General features: G+C 41.6%; 1 protein-coding gene across 1 annotated transcript in view; it reads left to right on the top strand.

The window, feature by feature from the left end:
• Positions 1-14,583, top strand: part of Kdm2a (lysine (K)-specific demethylase 2A) — a 115,769-nt gene that overhangs the window by 44,134 nt on the left and 57,052 nt on the right. Inside the window, exons 3-5 of the mRNA XM_013020886.1 lie at positions 8,491-8,629; positions 11,787-11,865; positions 13,073-13,119. Coding sequence (XP_012876340.1) covers positions 8,491-8,629; positions 11,787-11,865; positions 13,073-13,119 — 265 coding nt within the window. The remainder of the gene's footprint in view (positions 1-8,490; positions 8,630-11,786; positions 11,866-13,072; positions 13,120-14,583) is intronic.

Raw genomic sequence — 14,583 nt, 5'->3', positions numbered from 1 at the left:
AAAAAGCCGGAAGTGGCGCTGTGGCTCAAGTGGTAGAGTGCTAGCCTTGAGCTGAAGAGCTGAGGAACAGCGCCCAGGCCCCAGAGTGAAGGCCCATGACTGGACCCCCCCCCAAAAAAAAAACCCAACAAAATAGAAATTGTCCTTTGCTGGTACGATGTCTTAGAGGATACCAGAAGCAGAGGTTGTATTAACTGTAAATTATACTTGTAAGGCTGATTATCCTACCAAAAATATAGTGCAGTTTCAGTATATGTTGCCATCCCAATAAGTTATGCATATCGAATTGTCTTACCAGTGGCTGGTTTTCTCAGCATTGGTTCTGCTGCATTTGTGTGTGTGTGTGTGTGTGCATGTGTGTGCATTTATGTGCATATACACATGCACCAGTTCAGGGCTTGAACTCAAGGTTTTGTACTCTTGGCTTACTTGCTCATGGCTAACACTGTCCACTTGAGCCATGCCTCCAGTCTGGCATTTTGCTGGTTATTTTTGGAGGTGGGAGTCTGCCATTTTTTTCTGCTGAGGATAACTTCAAATCTTGATCTTCAGATCTTAGCCTCCTGAGTAGCTAGGTTAACCAGTCCCCACCTGGTTTTGCTGCTGCTTTCAATAGTTGTGTGCTGTCCTGTATGGCAGTCACCTGCCACCTATGGTTTTTGGACATATGAAACAGGAGAAGGAACTAGTCTAATTTGAGATGTGAGTGTAAGATATACATCAGTCTTGCAGACTAGACTTAAAAAAAAAAGAGCCCGGTGCTGGTGGCTATATCTTACTGCTCTACGCATCCCCTGTTTATGTTTGACCGCTCCTTCATGCTCTCAGCATAGATAAACAGAAAGCAACCACTTAGAACAGGCATTTCTATTTAAGCAACACTTTTGTGTTACAGATGAGTACCTCATCTTTAATTGCGAACACTTTGCAGTTGCAGAGGAATTAATCCCTAAACCAGGTGTCAGTGGTTCATGCCTGTAATCCTAACTACTCCGGAGGCTGAGCTCTGAAGATCACGGTTTGAAGCCAGCCTGGGCAGGAAAGTCCTTGATAGTCTCATCTCCAATAAACTAGTTGTCCAAAAAGCCAGAAGTGGAGCCGTGGTTCTGGTAGAGCTCTAGCTGTGAGCAAAAGAAGCTCAAGGACAGTACCCAGGCCCTGAGTTCAAGCCCTAGGACCAGAATTTAATCATTTCTCTTTTTTCTTTTTTTGGTTGGTCGTGAGGCCCGAACTCTGGGCCTGTGCACTGTTCCTCAGCTCTTCAGCTCAAGGCTAGCGCTCTACCTCTGGAGCCACAGTGTCATTTCTGGTTTTGTGGGTGGTTTATTGGAGATAAGAGTCTTATGGACTTTCCTGCTTGGGCTGGCTGTGAACCGCGATCCTCAGATCTCAGCCTCCTGAGTAGCTAGGATTACAAGTGTGAGGCACCGCACCCGGCTATTCCAATCTTAATTCTTGCTCACAACCACAATTGTGGATATAGTTTTAGCTGTGTTACTGCTTTTTATCTTTGTGCTTTATATCTTTGTTACTCTGCACAATTGCTTAGTGAGAGTCACGTGCCTGTATGCTGATTACCAGGGCTTCAACTCCAGGTCTCTTACTCTCACTCAACTTTTTCTTTTCTTTTTTTTTTTTTTTTTTGGTGCGGTCGTGGGGCCTGAACTCTGGGCCTGGATGCTGTCCCTCAGCTTTTCAGCTCAAGGCTAGCGCTCTACCCCTTGAGCCACAGCGCCACTTCCGGCTTTTTTTTCTTTTTTGCTTATGTGGTGCTGAGGAATCGAACCCAGGGCCTCTGGCATGCAAAGCAAGCGCTCTACCACTAAGCCAGCTTCCCAGCCCTCTTTTTTTTTAATCCCTATATACTTTTATTATTTAAAAGAATGTTTTCAGAAATCAGGTAAGGATGGGCTTAAATGGTTTTGAGATAATTAAGTCGATTTGGGGGGAACATATTAAAAAACAACAGTTAATGTGGATTCAGGATATTATATTAAAATATAATGGACAATTACTAGATAAAAATAAAAGGACTTCTTATACTTGTCTTTAAGAGAATGGACAAAATATTGTACAAGCCAAGAAACTCACAAATATAAATTATTAGACTGATAGGTTTTATATGAAAACCTGAATTTTACATACTATGAATATATAATGAAAATGTTATGCTACATTTGTATTATTTATCAGTTCTATTTATCTAAAATTTTATTGTTTATTCCCATAAAAGTTTCCCTTTCCAAACAAAGACAGTCATCCTATAAAATCAGTTTACAAAGGAAGACATACTTATTCCTGGATCAGAAATGTGCAAGAGCTTATTATTTAGCATTTCCCAAGTATCAGAATTTTTACTTCAGTTTTCCAAGCTCCAATGAAGGCAACATGAAGAGTGCACATGTCATTCAACTTTTTCATTGCTGGATGGTACTCTTCCACTTGGGTCAAGCCTTCAATCTGGTATTTTGCTAATTAGAGTGGGGACTATTTTGCTCAGGTGGCTTTGAATTGAAATCATTTTCTTAGTCTCCTAAGTGTTAAGGATTATAGGTGTACACCACTGACACCCAGCTTGAGACAGGATTTGAACCCAGAAACCCATCTCAACCATGCCCTGTGTTTTACATTAGCCTTTTCATTTATAAGACAGGTTTGCAAACACCTGAAAATACATTCTCTTTTAAACCTCACAGTTGCTAGGTACAGTGGCTCACACCTGTAATCCAGTAATTTAGGAGGCTGAAGGCTAAGGATCATGGTTCAAAGCCAGTCTGAGCAGTAAAGTCAATGAGATTCTTATCTCCAATCAGCTACCAGAAAAGCTGGAAGTGCAGCTATGGTTTAAGTAGTAGAGTGCTAGCCTTGAGCACAAAGGCTCAAGGACAGCACCCAGATGCAAAGTCAGGCAATCTTTCTTGCCTGGACTGGCTTGGAACCACAGTCTTAAGATCTCAGTCTCCTGGCAGACCAGGATAGGATTACTGGCAAGAGCAACTGACACTAGACTCTACTTTACCTTTTGTTGTCACAATGAGGGAACTTGACTTTTCAGAAGGGAAGAGATCTTGCAGGAAATTTTAATATGGTGGTAAGGGAGAGGAATGTATATGTTTGTGAAGATATATATAAAACATGCTTTTGGTCTTATGCTTCTTCCTTCTAAAGCTTTACATTGATCCTAGATGTGAAATTTTATGAATCTGTTTCAGAAGAGGTCATAATGTTGATTAAGAGATTAACTTTTGTCTGTGAATCAAAACATTAATCACAGCTCCAGAGAAAGGGAATTGTTATGATATCTTCCAGTCTCAAATGACTGCTTGCTATTTCCCTGATCTCACCTAAAGATGCAGGAGAAGCAGCCTGTATGTGACACATTGATGGGTAATATCATTTACCAAGCAAATATCTACAGTTAATGCTTTTTAGGACAAGCTGTCCTTTCAAGTTTGTAGTTCTGTTCTTGGTAGATGCCAAAAAAAGAAGTTACCCTTATTCATTCTGTGTGTGTGTGTGTGCATGTGTGTGCTGATACTAGAGCTTGACAGTGTGTGTGTGTGTGTGTGTGTTAGCTGATACTAGAGCTTGACAGGGCCCAGTGCTGTTCACTTGTTTTTTTTTCATTCATACTGATTGTGTGTGTGTGTGTGTGTGTGTGTGTGTGTGTGTGTGTGTTAGCTGATACTAGGGCTTGAACTCAGGGCCCAGTGCTGCTCACTTGTTTTTTTCATTCACACTGGTGTGTGTGTGTGTGTGTGTGTGTGTGTGTGTGTGTGTGTGTGTGTTGGTACTAGGGCTTGAACTCGGGGCCCAGTGCTGCTCACTTGTTTTTTTCATTCACACTGATACTCTAATCAAATGTACCCTATCTTTAGTTCTGGCTTTTTTCTAGTAAATTAGAGATAAGAGTCTTGAGGATTTATCTGCCCAGGTTAGCTTTGTTTTTTTTTTTTTTTGTCGGTCGTGGGGCTTGAACTCTGGGCCTGGGCGTTGTCCCTCAGCTCTTCAACTCAAGGCAAGCGCTCTACCACTTGAGCTACAGCGCCACTTCCCAGGTTAGCTTTGAATCTCAATTCTCAGATCTTAGCCTCTGGGCAGCTAGGTTTAGCTTTCAGATAAATTTCAGGCTTTTTGGCTTTTTTTTTTTTGTCGTCTTCTTTTTTTGGTGGTGCTGAGATTTGAAGTCAGGGCCTCATGTTTACTTTACCATTGAGCCATCCATACCTGTTTTCAGCTTTCTTTTTCTATAAGTTCTTCTTGTGTAACAGTAATGCCAATCCTGCATTATGTATCCTAGAAAAAGTACTAAAAAACATTGTGGGGAGGGGAATCCCACTGGTTGCTTGCTCATACCAATAATCTTAGCTACTCAGGAGGCAAAGATCTAAGGATCAAGGTTCAAAGCCAGCTCAGGCAGTAAAGTTCCTGAGACATTTATCTCCAGTTAATCACAAAAAGCCAGAAATGGAGCTATGGTTCATGTGATAGAGCACTTCTAGCCTTGAGCATAAAATAGCTCAGGCTTTGAGTTCAAGCCTCAGGACCAGCACTAAATAAATAACTCTGAGTACTATTTTGTTTCTGTGTTGGAAGTGTGCTATAGGAATCAGTCAGTACAAACATATTCAGGAGTGTTTGAATCTCTGGATATTTCATTGGCTAATGCAAATGAAAAATTGTTTGACTTGAAAAAAGAACAAAATTTCTGAGATGTTACTGTTTCCATTGTTTGGTGTAGGTATAACTACATAATTATTTCTCAGTGTTTGGGCCTTTTAAAATCTCTTTAGGCTCATGCCTGTAATCCTAGGTACTCCGGAGGCTGAGATTTGAGGATTTTGTTTTGAAGCCAGCCTGGCCTGAAAAGTCCCCTTGGGACTTTTAATTAACCACTCAAAAACTGGAAGTGGAGTGTGGCTCCAAGTGGTAGAGCACTAGCCTTAAGCACAAAGAGCTCTGGGACAGCAATGCCTCAGTTTTGAGTTCAAGCCCCATGACCGACCCCCCTCACCCCCCAAACAAACAAAACCCCTATAATCGCAGCATTGGGAAGGTTAAAGCTAGCTTAGGTTATAGTGAGACATCTCTTTTTTCCCCCCAGCTTCAATCCTCAGATCTCAGCCTTTTGAGTAGCTAGGTTTATAACAGTAGGTGCCAGTGTTACATGCCTATAATCCAAGCTACTAAAGGAGGCTGAAATCCCAAAATCAAGGTTTGAAGCCAGCCTAGGCACACAAATCTGACACACTTGTTTCCAATTAACCAGCAAAAATCTAAAAGTAGAGGAATGGCTCAAGTGATAGAGCACCAGCAAAGACACAGCAGGGTGGAGCAAGAGCACTGTTAGTATGTCCTCTTCCATTTGGGGCTTACAGTATCCTAGGCCCTGAGCATGTATTTCTAGCCGTCAACTTTATCAGCAGAACTTCTTCCGCCTAGAACTGAATTCAACCCTGCCCTTCACAAAGAAAAGACAATCCCTGGGACTCCTACCAGTTTCTCCAGGATTTAGTCTGTATTCCCTGCTCTCATTCCTGCTCTCCACCCAGACCTAAATTCTGTCCTGCCTATGGTGCTATCTTCAGGGACCAGGTGCACATGCGGATACCTCCCCCCTCTAATCCCATGACTGTATAAGGATGCCTCTGAACAAGGACAGGCACCATTTCTCTCCCATGAGGGAGGTGGCCTTGTCAGCCCTGTCTGACAACAAACCCCTTTGCTATATGTGACTCTGTCCCTGTGGTCTTCTGGAATGGTGGCTTTCAGACACCAGACCCTGGCTTCAAGCCCTTACACCAGGACACATGAAAAAAGATGAATAAGTGTTTTATGTTTTCTTTTGAGATCAAGTTTTTTTGCTACATAGCCCAGGCTGACCTTGAACATCTTTATCTTACCACCTAAGTCTTTTAGGTTAAAGTTTCATTTTATCTATATTCCTCTTCCCTTGAACATTCTGCTTTATTACCCTCCTTCCCTCCCTGTGTCTGTTCAGAAGAAACGGGTATATATAAGCCTATTGCCAAAATATATAGGTATGTATAGGTGATGCTTTTATGTTATGTTGTTGGACTTGGTGTTATCTGCTAATGTTTTTTTATATGTGGAACACATCCTATGTACTGCTGACCTCTATGCAAGTTCATCTTTTTTGTAATAAAGCAATTATGTTAAATTATGTTAACATTTTTTCCCTGTGCTCAAGTCTCTTATTTAGATAAAATGGTAAAAATCTGGGCCCAAGGTTCAGCACTGTAAAGCCATGATTTTCACTGTGCTTGTACTAATAAATGATTAAATTTTTAATGGCTTCATAACCTTTTTTAGGGGGAAGGGCTAAAATATATATTATTAATGAGAAAGTAGTGAGAAATCCAGTAAGTAAAGAGAAACCCCAAAGAAGTATTTTGCTTCACTTGACAGAAGAACAAAAGAGTATATTATACACATAGCTCTAGGGACTTCATAGATGTCCAGTAGTTATAATCAGTGAATAAACATCTTTTTTTATGTGGAGCCTTTCCTTATATGGAGCCCTTTGTCAATAAAGAACAATAGTTTATTTGCATGTTTTCTCCCCCTGTTAGCCAAAAGTCTCCTTAAGCGCTGAGATCTATGCCTGTTTATTTCTGTATGTCAAGTATCTGACATTCCATATTCAGCAAGACTTGTGTGACAGTGTAAGGAAAAAAAAAAGTGTAGAAGTACACATTAAGGCTGTGCTGTGAGGATTTTGAAAAGTTTTTTCACAGTGTGAGACATGAAGCTACCATGGTTACTTGATTTCTTTCTTTCTTTCTTTCTTTCTTTCTTTCTTTCTTTCTTTGTTGGTCATGGGACTTGAACTCTCTGGGCTTGGGTGCTGTCTCTCCACCCTTTAGCTCAAGGCAAGCACTCTACCACTTGAGCCACAGCTCCACTTCCGGTTTTCTAGTAGTTTATTGGAGATAAGAGTCTCACGGAGGAAGTGGCGTTGTAGCTCAAGTGGTAGAGCACTCACCTTGAGCTGCACCCAAGCCCAGAGTTCAAGCCCCACGACCGACAAAAAAAACTTCACGTTTTTGGGGCTAGGAGTTTAGCTCAGCAGAAGGGCGCCCACCTGGCGAGCGCAAGGCCCTGGGTTCGGTCCTCAGCTCTGGGGGGGGGAACAAAAAAGAGTCTCACAGAGTTTCCTGCCCAGGCTGGCTTTGAACCACGATCCTCAGATCTCAACCTCCTGAGTAGCTAGGATTACATGTTTGAGCCATCAGCACCCAGCTGTTACTTGATTTCTTATATCATCACCAGCAAGTTACTCTAAAACTCTGTTTTCTGGAAGTGGAATTAGAGCAGAATCTTTAATTCCTAACAGAATATAGACAGAGAAAACATCTTGGTTATAAGAAAATGCTAGTTGGGCACTAGTAATTCAACACCTATAATCCTAGTTATTCAGGAGGCTGAGATCTGAGGATCGTGGTTTGAAGCCAGCCTGGGCAGGAAAGTCGATGACACTCTTATCTCCAATTACCCAGCAAATTTGAAGTGGTGCTGTGGCTCAAGTGGTAGCGCGCTTGCCTTGAGCTGAATTGCTGAGGGAGAGCGCCTAGGCCCAGAGTTCAAGCCCCACAACTGACCAAAAAAAAAATACTATTAATGATACAATTATTTTAGAGGTATTATATGAATGTCACTGAATACAAATATAAAGTACAATATTTTCATATATCTGATTTTCAAACATTTCAGTATATAAAAAAGTCTCTGGTCAGGAATGGCAATGTTTTTTCAGCCACAGTAGCTGAGTGATCAGCAAAGGAATTTGTCAAGTAGAAGCTACTAGATACAGAAATAAGGAATGGTAGAATAATAAACAAAAGTAGCACATTAAAGAAACAACTTTGAGTAGATTTCAATCGCAGCCATATCAATTATTATTATTATTATTTTTTTTTTTGGTCAGTCCTGGAGCTTGAACTCACTCTGGGCCTGGGTGCTGTCCCTCAGCTCTTCAGCTCAAGGCTAGCGCTCTACCACTTGAGCCACACCACTTCTGGTTTGCTGGTGGTTAATTGGACATAAGAATTTCATGGACGTTTCCCGCCCTGGCTGGCTTTGAACTGTTTTTTTCCAGGAACAATTATATTTTGTATCTTCACTTAAATATTGATTAAGACAGTTTATCATCCTTTGACAAAACATTATAGATCCTATTTGATTATGCTTTCATTATGAATGTATATCTCTAGGATAGAGTTACTGGCAAAGGGTAAAATTCATAGGTAGGAAAAACAGTGGCTCATTAAAACTTCGTTATACCAATGCTTTTGAGACATCAGTTGGTCTTGAATTGAGAAAAACAAAAGATCCATAGGACAAGGAAAATTAATGTTTCACATGGCATCTGGGATTGAAAGAAGCACTCTATACGTGTAGAGAACACTGACTTCTTGTTAAAGAAGCGTGAAACTACACCATTTCATTTTGATGTTCCTTTTTTCTCAGCGTGGCACCATGCGACGACGATATGAAGATGATGGCATTTCAGATGATGAAATTGAAGGAAAAAGAACCTTTGACTTAGAAGAGAAACTCCACACCAACAAATATAATGCTAATTTTGTTACTTTTATGGAGGGAAAAGGTCAGTATGAATTTGGTTCATCCCTCCTGCCCCTTAATATAAGAGTTGTACATTCAGAACTGTGGGTTTAGCATCTGTGCAGCTAAACTTCCTGTTGATACCATTTATTTCCTTTTGTTACAGAAAGCCACTTATACATGATTCTCTCATTCTCCTACCTTTGCCTCGTTCTCTATTTGTAGTATCTTTTTTTTTTCTTCCGGTCGGTTGTGAGGCTTGAACTCTAGGCCTGGGTGCTGTCCCTTAGTTCTTCACCTCAAGGCTAGCAGTCCACCAATTGAGCCACAGTGCCACTTCCAGCTTTTTCTGTTTATGTGGTGCTGAGGAATTGAACCCAGGGCCTCATGCATGCAAGGCAAGGACTCTATCACTGAGCCATCTTCCCAGCCCTGTAGCATTTTATTAGGGTAGGAATGTTGTTGGGAGTTTTCTCCTAAGGCCTTTTCCTTCTTTCATCCCTTGGTTTCTTTTTAATTAAAAATAGTACAGTAGCCGGGCACTGATGACCAATGCTTGTAATCCTTGCTACTCAGGTCGGTGAGATCTGAGGACTGTGGTTCAAAGCCAGCCCAGGCAGGAAAGTCCCATGAAACTCTTATGGCTAATAAACCACCAGCAAACCAGAAGTGCTGTGGCTCAAGTGGTAGAATGCTAGGCTTGAGCTGAAGAGCTAAGGGATAGCACCCAGGCCCAGAGTTCAAGCCCCATGACCAACAAAAAAAAATTTAAATAATAAATAAATAAATAATAGTACAGTAGGTCAGGTGCTAGTGGCTTACACCTGTATTCCTAGCTATTCAGGAGGCTGAGATATGAGAATAGCAGCTCAAAGCCAGCCATGGCAGGAAAGTCTGTTAGACTCTTTTTTTTTTTTTGGTTGGTCGTGGGGCTTGAACTCTGGGCTTGGGCACTGTCCTTGTGCTCTTCAGCTCAAGGCAAGAGCTCTACTGCTTGAGCCACAGCACCATTTCCGGTTTTCTAGCAGTTTATTGGAGATAAGAGTCTCATGAACTTTCCTGCCCGGGCTGGCTTTGAACCGCAATCCTCAGATCTCAGCCTCCTGAGTAGCTAGGATTACAGGCATGAGCCACATGTGCCCGGCTGTTAGACTCTTATCAACAGTTAACCACCAGAAAACCAGAAGTGGTACTGTGGCTCAAGTGGTGGCTCATGTGGTAGAATGCTAGCCTTGAGCACAAAGAGAGTCAGGGACAATGCCCAGATCCTTAGTTTAAGCCTCACAACCAAACCAAACAAAAAATAGTTCAGTAGGCTGTGTGCCAGTTGTGCAGGTCTATAATTCTAGCTATTCAGGAGGCTGAAATCCAGAGGATTGAGATTTGCTCCCAGCCCAGGCAAAGTTAGACACCATTTCCAGAATAACCAGCACGAAGTCAGGCTGGAAGCATGGCTCAGGTGGTAGAGTGCCAGCTGAACAAGCAAGACAAATAAGACTCTTGAGTTCAAACCCTGATTACCCCCCCATACCCCCCAAAAAATGTGCAAGGTTGGACATTGGTGGATAAAGCCTATAACTCCTAACTCTTCGGAAGTATAAATAGGGGAAATCACAGTTCAAGACCAAAAAGTTGATGAGATTGCATCTTAACCAATGATTAATGTAATACTCATATCTTCCCAGTTACACAGGGAAGCACAAACAGAAGGAGCAAGGCCCAGGCATAAGGCAAAACCCTAGTTCAAGAAAATAACCAATGTAGCCGGGCGCTGGTGGCTCACGCCTGTAATCCTAGCTACTCAGGAGGCTGAGATCTGAGGATCGCGGTTCAAAGCCAGCCCGGGCAGGAGAGACCGTGAGACTCCTATCTCCAATAAACCACCAGAAAACCGGAAGTGGCGCTGTAGCTCAAGTGGTAGAGCACTCGCCTTGAGCTGAAGAGCTGAGGGACAGCGCCCAGGCCCAGAGTTCAAGCCCCATGACCGACCAAAACAAACAAAAAAAAACAATGTAAGCCTGGTGCAATGACCCAGGCCTGTAATCCTAACCACTTTCTAGGTATAGCTAGATAAGGGGTTTGAAGTCAGGTTGGGCAAAGAGAGGTTCAAAAGACTTGTCTCAGCAAGTAGCTAGGCATAGTAGTATGTACCTGTTATCCCAGCTACAGAAACACAATGGCTGGACAGCAGCATCAGGAAGAATCCCCAGCAATAAAGGATCCTGAGCAATAAAGCAGGACCCTAACTTGAAAACAACCAGTGCACCAGGCGCCAGTGGCTCATACCCATAATTCAACTACTCAGGAGGTTGAGATCTGAGGATCACAGTTCAAAGCCAGGAAAGTTCATGAGACTCTTATCTCCAATTAGCCACCAGAAAACCGGAAGTGGCGCTGTGGCTCAAGTGGTAGCGTGCTAGCCTTAAACAAAAGGAGTACAGGGACAGCGCCCAGGCCCAGAGTTCAAGCCCCACGACTGACCAAAAAAAAAAAAAAGAAACAGTAGAAGAAAATAACCGCTGCAAAAGGGCTGATGGAATAGCTCAAGTGACATTTTGTCTGTCTAGCAAGCAGGAGGCCCTTGAATTCTAACCTCAGTACCACATATCCCCTTCAAATTACATAAGACTCTAAATTTTATTCATATACACCTATTAAAATATAGGTGGAATTGCTCATGTATCATGAAGTTTTGATCCTTAGCTAATTAGCAAAGATGATATGTATATTTTTATTTATTTATTTATTGCCAGTCCTGGGCTTGAACTCAGGGCCTGACACTGTCCCTGTACTTCTTTTGCTTAAGGCTAGCACTCTACCACTTGAGCCACAGTACCACTTCTGACTTTTTCTGTTTATGTGGTAATGAGGAATAGAACCTAGGCTTCATGCATGGTAGGCAAGCACTCTACCACTAAGCCACTTTCCCGGCCCGATATATGTAATTTAGGGTCAGAATTAATTTTTTGCTTCCCTCTGTTGCTTAAGTCTTAAACTCTCAAGCTCTGTTTCTCAGTTTGCTCTCCCTCTTTCTTAGAAGCTTCTTAGTGAAGAAGCATACATTAGCATCTAACAAAACACAATCATATATACAGAATACCAGATGTCTATACTCTTATTACTTAGATGTTTTTTATGGTCTTTTTATTTTTTCCAGAGATATCTCCAGTCTTTGTAATAATTGATTTTTATGTTGACAGATTTTAATGTTGAATATATACAACGAGGAGGCTTAAGAGATCCTCTGATTTTCAAGAATTCTGATGGACTTGGAATAAAGTAAGTGTTGTGTGCCTGATTTGATATTGAAATCCCAGATACTTTTTAAAGTATTTTTCTAGATTGCTTCCTGTATGAAATAGGCTCATATTTCTCTCTCTCTCTCTCTCTCTCTCTGTCTGTCTGTCTCTCTCTCTCTCTCTATCTCTTTTTTTTTTTGCCAGTCCTGGCGCTTGAACTCAGGGCAAGGCAAGCACTCTACCACTAAGTCACATTCCCAGCCAAGCTCATATATTTTTGAGTATTTTGTTGTATTAATAAGCAGTGAACCAAACTGGGTGTGAGTGCATCAAAGCTATAATCCTAGCTACTTAGGAGACTGAGATCTGAGGATTGTGGTTTGAAGCCATCCTGGGAAAGGAAAGTCTATGAGACTCTTATCTCCTATTAACTACAAAAAACTGGAAGTAGAGCTGTAGTTCAAGTGATAGTATGTTAGCCTTGAGTATACAAAAGACTCTGGTACAGCATCCAGATGAGTTAATCTGTTTTTTTGTTTTGTTTTGTTGGTTGGTCATGGGGCTTGAACTCTGGGCCTGGACACTGTCCCTCAGCTCTTCAGCTCAAAGCTAGCGCCCTATCACTTGCACCACAGTGCTACTTCTGGTTCTCTGAGTGGTTTATTGGAGAGAAGAGTCTCACAGACTTTCCTGCCTGGGTGCCTTTGAATTATGATCCTCAGATCTCAGCCTCCTAAGTAGCTAGGATTAAGAGTGTGAGCTACCATGCCTGGCTTTTGTTTTTATTTTTTTTTTCATTTTTGATTCTCATTCATCATGTTAACATTTTACAGAAACTTTTGAGTTAACAATTTTTTCCCCCTAAGTATACTGATAAATATATATTCTCTTGTATTTAAGAAGAAATTTTAGCTGGCCACTAGTGGCTTTTGCCTGTAATTCTAGCTACTCTGGAGGTTGAGATCTCAAGATCACAGTTTGAAGCCAGCCTGGGAAGAATCTTCACTTAATTAGCAAAAAAAAAGATGGAGATAAGTGACATAAGTGATAAGAGCTTCAGTTTTGAGATAAAAATCTAAGGGACAGTTCCCAGGCCTTGAGTTCAATCACCCCCCCCAAAAAAAGTAATTTAAAAACTAAATGTGAATATTGATGTGTCTAATTAGGAAGTTCTCAGTACTATAAGAAAAAAAAATAACTAGACAAGTTGTGCTTTCCATTTAGTTTTACTGGTATTTGTTTTATAGGATGCCTGATCCAGACTTCACTGTGAATGACGTCAAAATGTGTGTGGGTAAGTATGAAGTTTTTTTTTTTGGCTTCTGTAATTTTGAGACTGACATTTAAGGCGTAGAAACTTTGAAGTATACACTTGATTAGAATGTACTATTTTGGGTGAACAAATGCAGTAATAGTTGGTACTTACTAGACACTTGTTGAAAATGAACTATACAACTTGTTGATGGGGATGGGAGGAAAAAATGGTGAAAGTCACAGGTAGCCCAATTTCTTTCTAATCCCTGTGTTATTCATACCCGCCCGTGTGTGTGTGTGTGTGTGTGTGTGTGTGTGTGTGTGTGTGTGTGTGTGCGCGCGCGCGCGCGCGTGTGTGTGTGCGTGTGTGTTAGAGCTTGCTCTTAGGGGATTTTTTCCCTCAGGGCTAGATCTCTACCATTTGAGTTATGCCTCCAGTTGTAGCTCTTTGATGGTTAATTGGAGATAAAGTCTCATAGATTTGTCTCCCTTTGTTGGATCAGAAAACAAGATCCTCAGATTTCAGAGTCCTGAGATTATAAGTATGAGCCTGGCAAAAGTTGCCTGTTTTACTGCTCAATAGGCATAAAAGTTAACTCTTCTTACATGATTAGTCATTTAAATGTAGTAAGATCTTTAGAAAAATTTCCAGCAAGATGTTAAAACAAGAGGATGGTTCTTTTTTGTTGTTGTTGTTATTATTCTTATTCTCTCCTAACACTGAAACTCAAGTGCTATTCTTTGCCTTAGAAATTAGGCACTGCGGGGCTGGGAAGGTGGCTCAGTGGTAGAGTGCTTGCCTTGCATGCCCTGGGTTCGATTCCTCAGCACCACATAAGCAGAAAAAGCCAGAAGTGGTGCTGTGGCTCAAGTGGTAGAGCACTAGCCTTGAACTGAAGACCCGAGGGACAGCACCCAGGCCCGAAGTTCAGGCTCCACAACCGACCCCCCCAAAAAAAATAAATAAAAAATAAATTAGGCATTGCAGCCAGGCACTGGTGACTTACAGCTATAATCCTAACTATTCAGGAGGCTGATATCTGAGGATTGTGGTTCAAAGCCAGCTGTGGCAGGAGAGTCCATGAGACTTAATCTCTAATTAACCACCACAAACCTGGAAGTGGTGCTGTGGCTCACAGTGGTAGACTGTTAGCCTTGAGGGAGAGAGCTCAGGGACAGCTTCCAATCCCTGAGTTTAAGTTCCATGACCAACAAAAGAAAAAGGGAGGGAAGGAAAGAGGGAGGGAGGGAGCGAAGGAAGGAAGGAAGGAAGGAAGGAAGGAAGGAAGGAAGGAAGGAAGGAAGGAAGGAAGGGAAAAAAAGGTAAGTTAGGCATTGTAGTACCATCTTTTGGCCACTTGAGGGCCCTGGTTAAATTTTTGGATACTTTTTTAAAATCAGGTGAAAGTCACAGGTAGCCCAATTTCTTTCTAATCCCTGTGTTATTCATACCCCCCACCCCTTTTTTTTTTATTTTGCTTTGGTTAGGTTAGGTTTTTTTTTT

The sequence above is a fragment of the Dipodomys ordii genome, unplaced genomic scaffold, assembly GCF_000151885.1.
Source record: "Dipodomys ordii isolate 6190 unplaced genomic scaffold, Dord_2.0 Scaffold54, whole genome shotgun sequence".
Lineage (NCBI taxonomy): Eukaryota > Metazoa > Chordata > Mammalia > Rodentia > Heteromyidae > Dipodomys > Dipodomys ordii.
The sequence above is the reverse complement of the archived record's forward strand: the minus strand, read 5'-3'. Positions and strand labels throughout refer to the sequence as shown.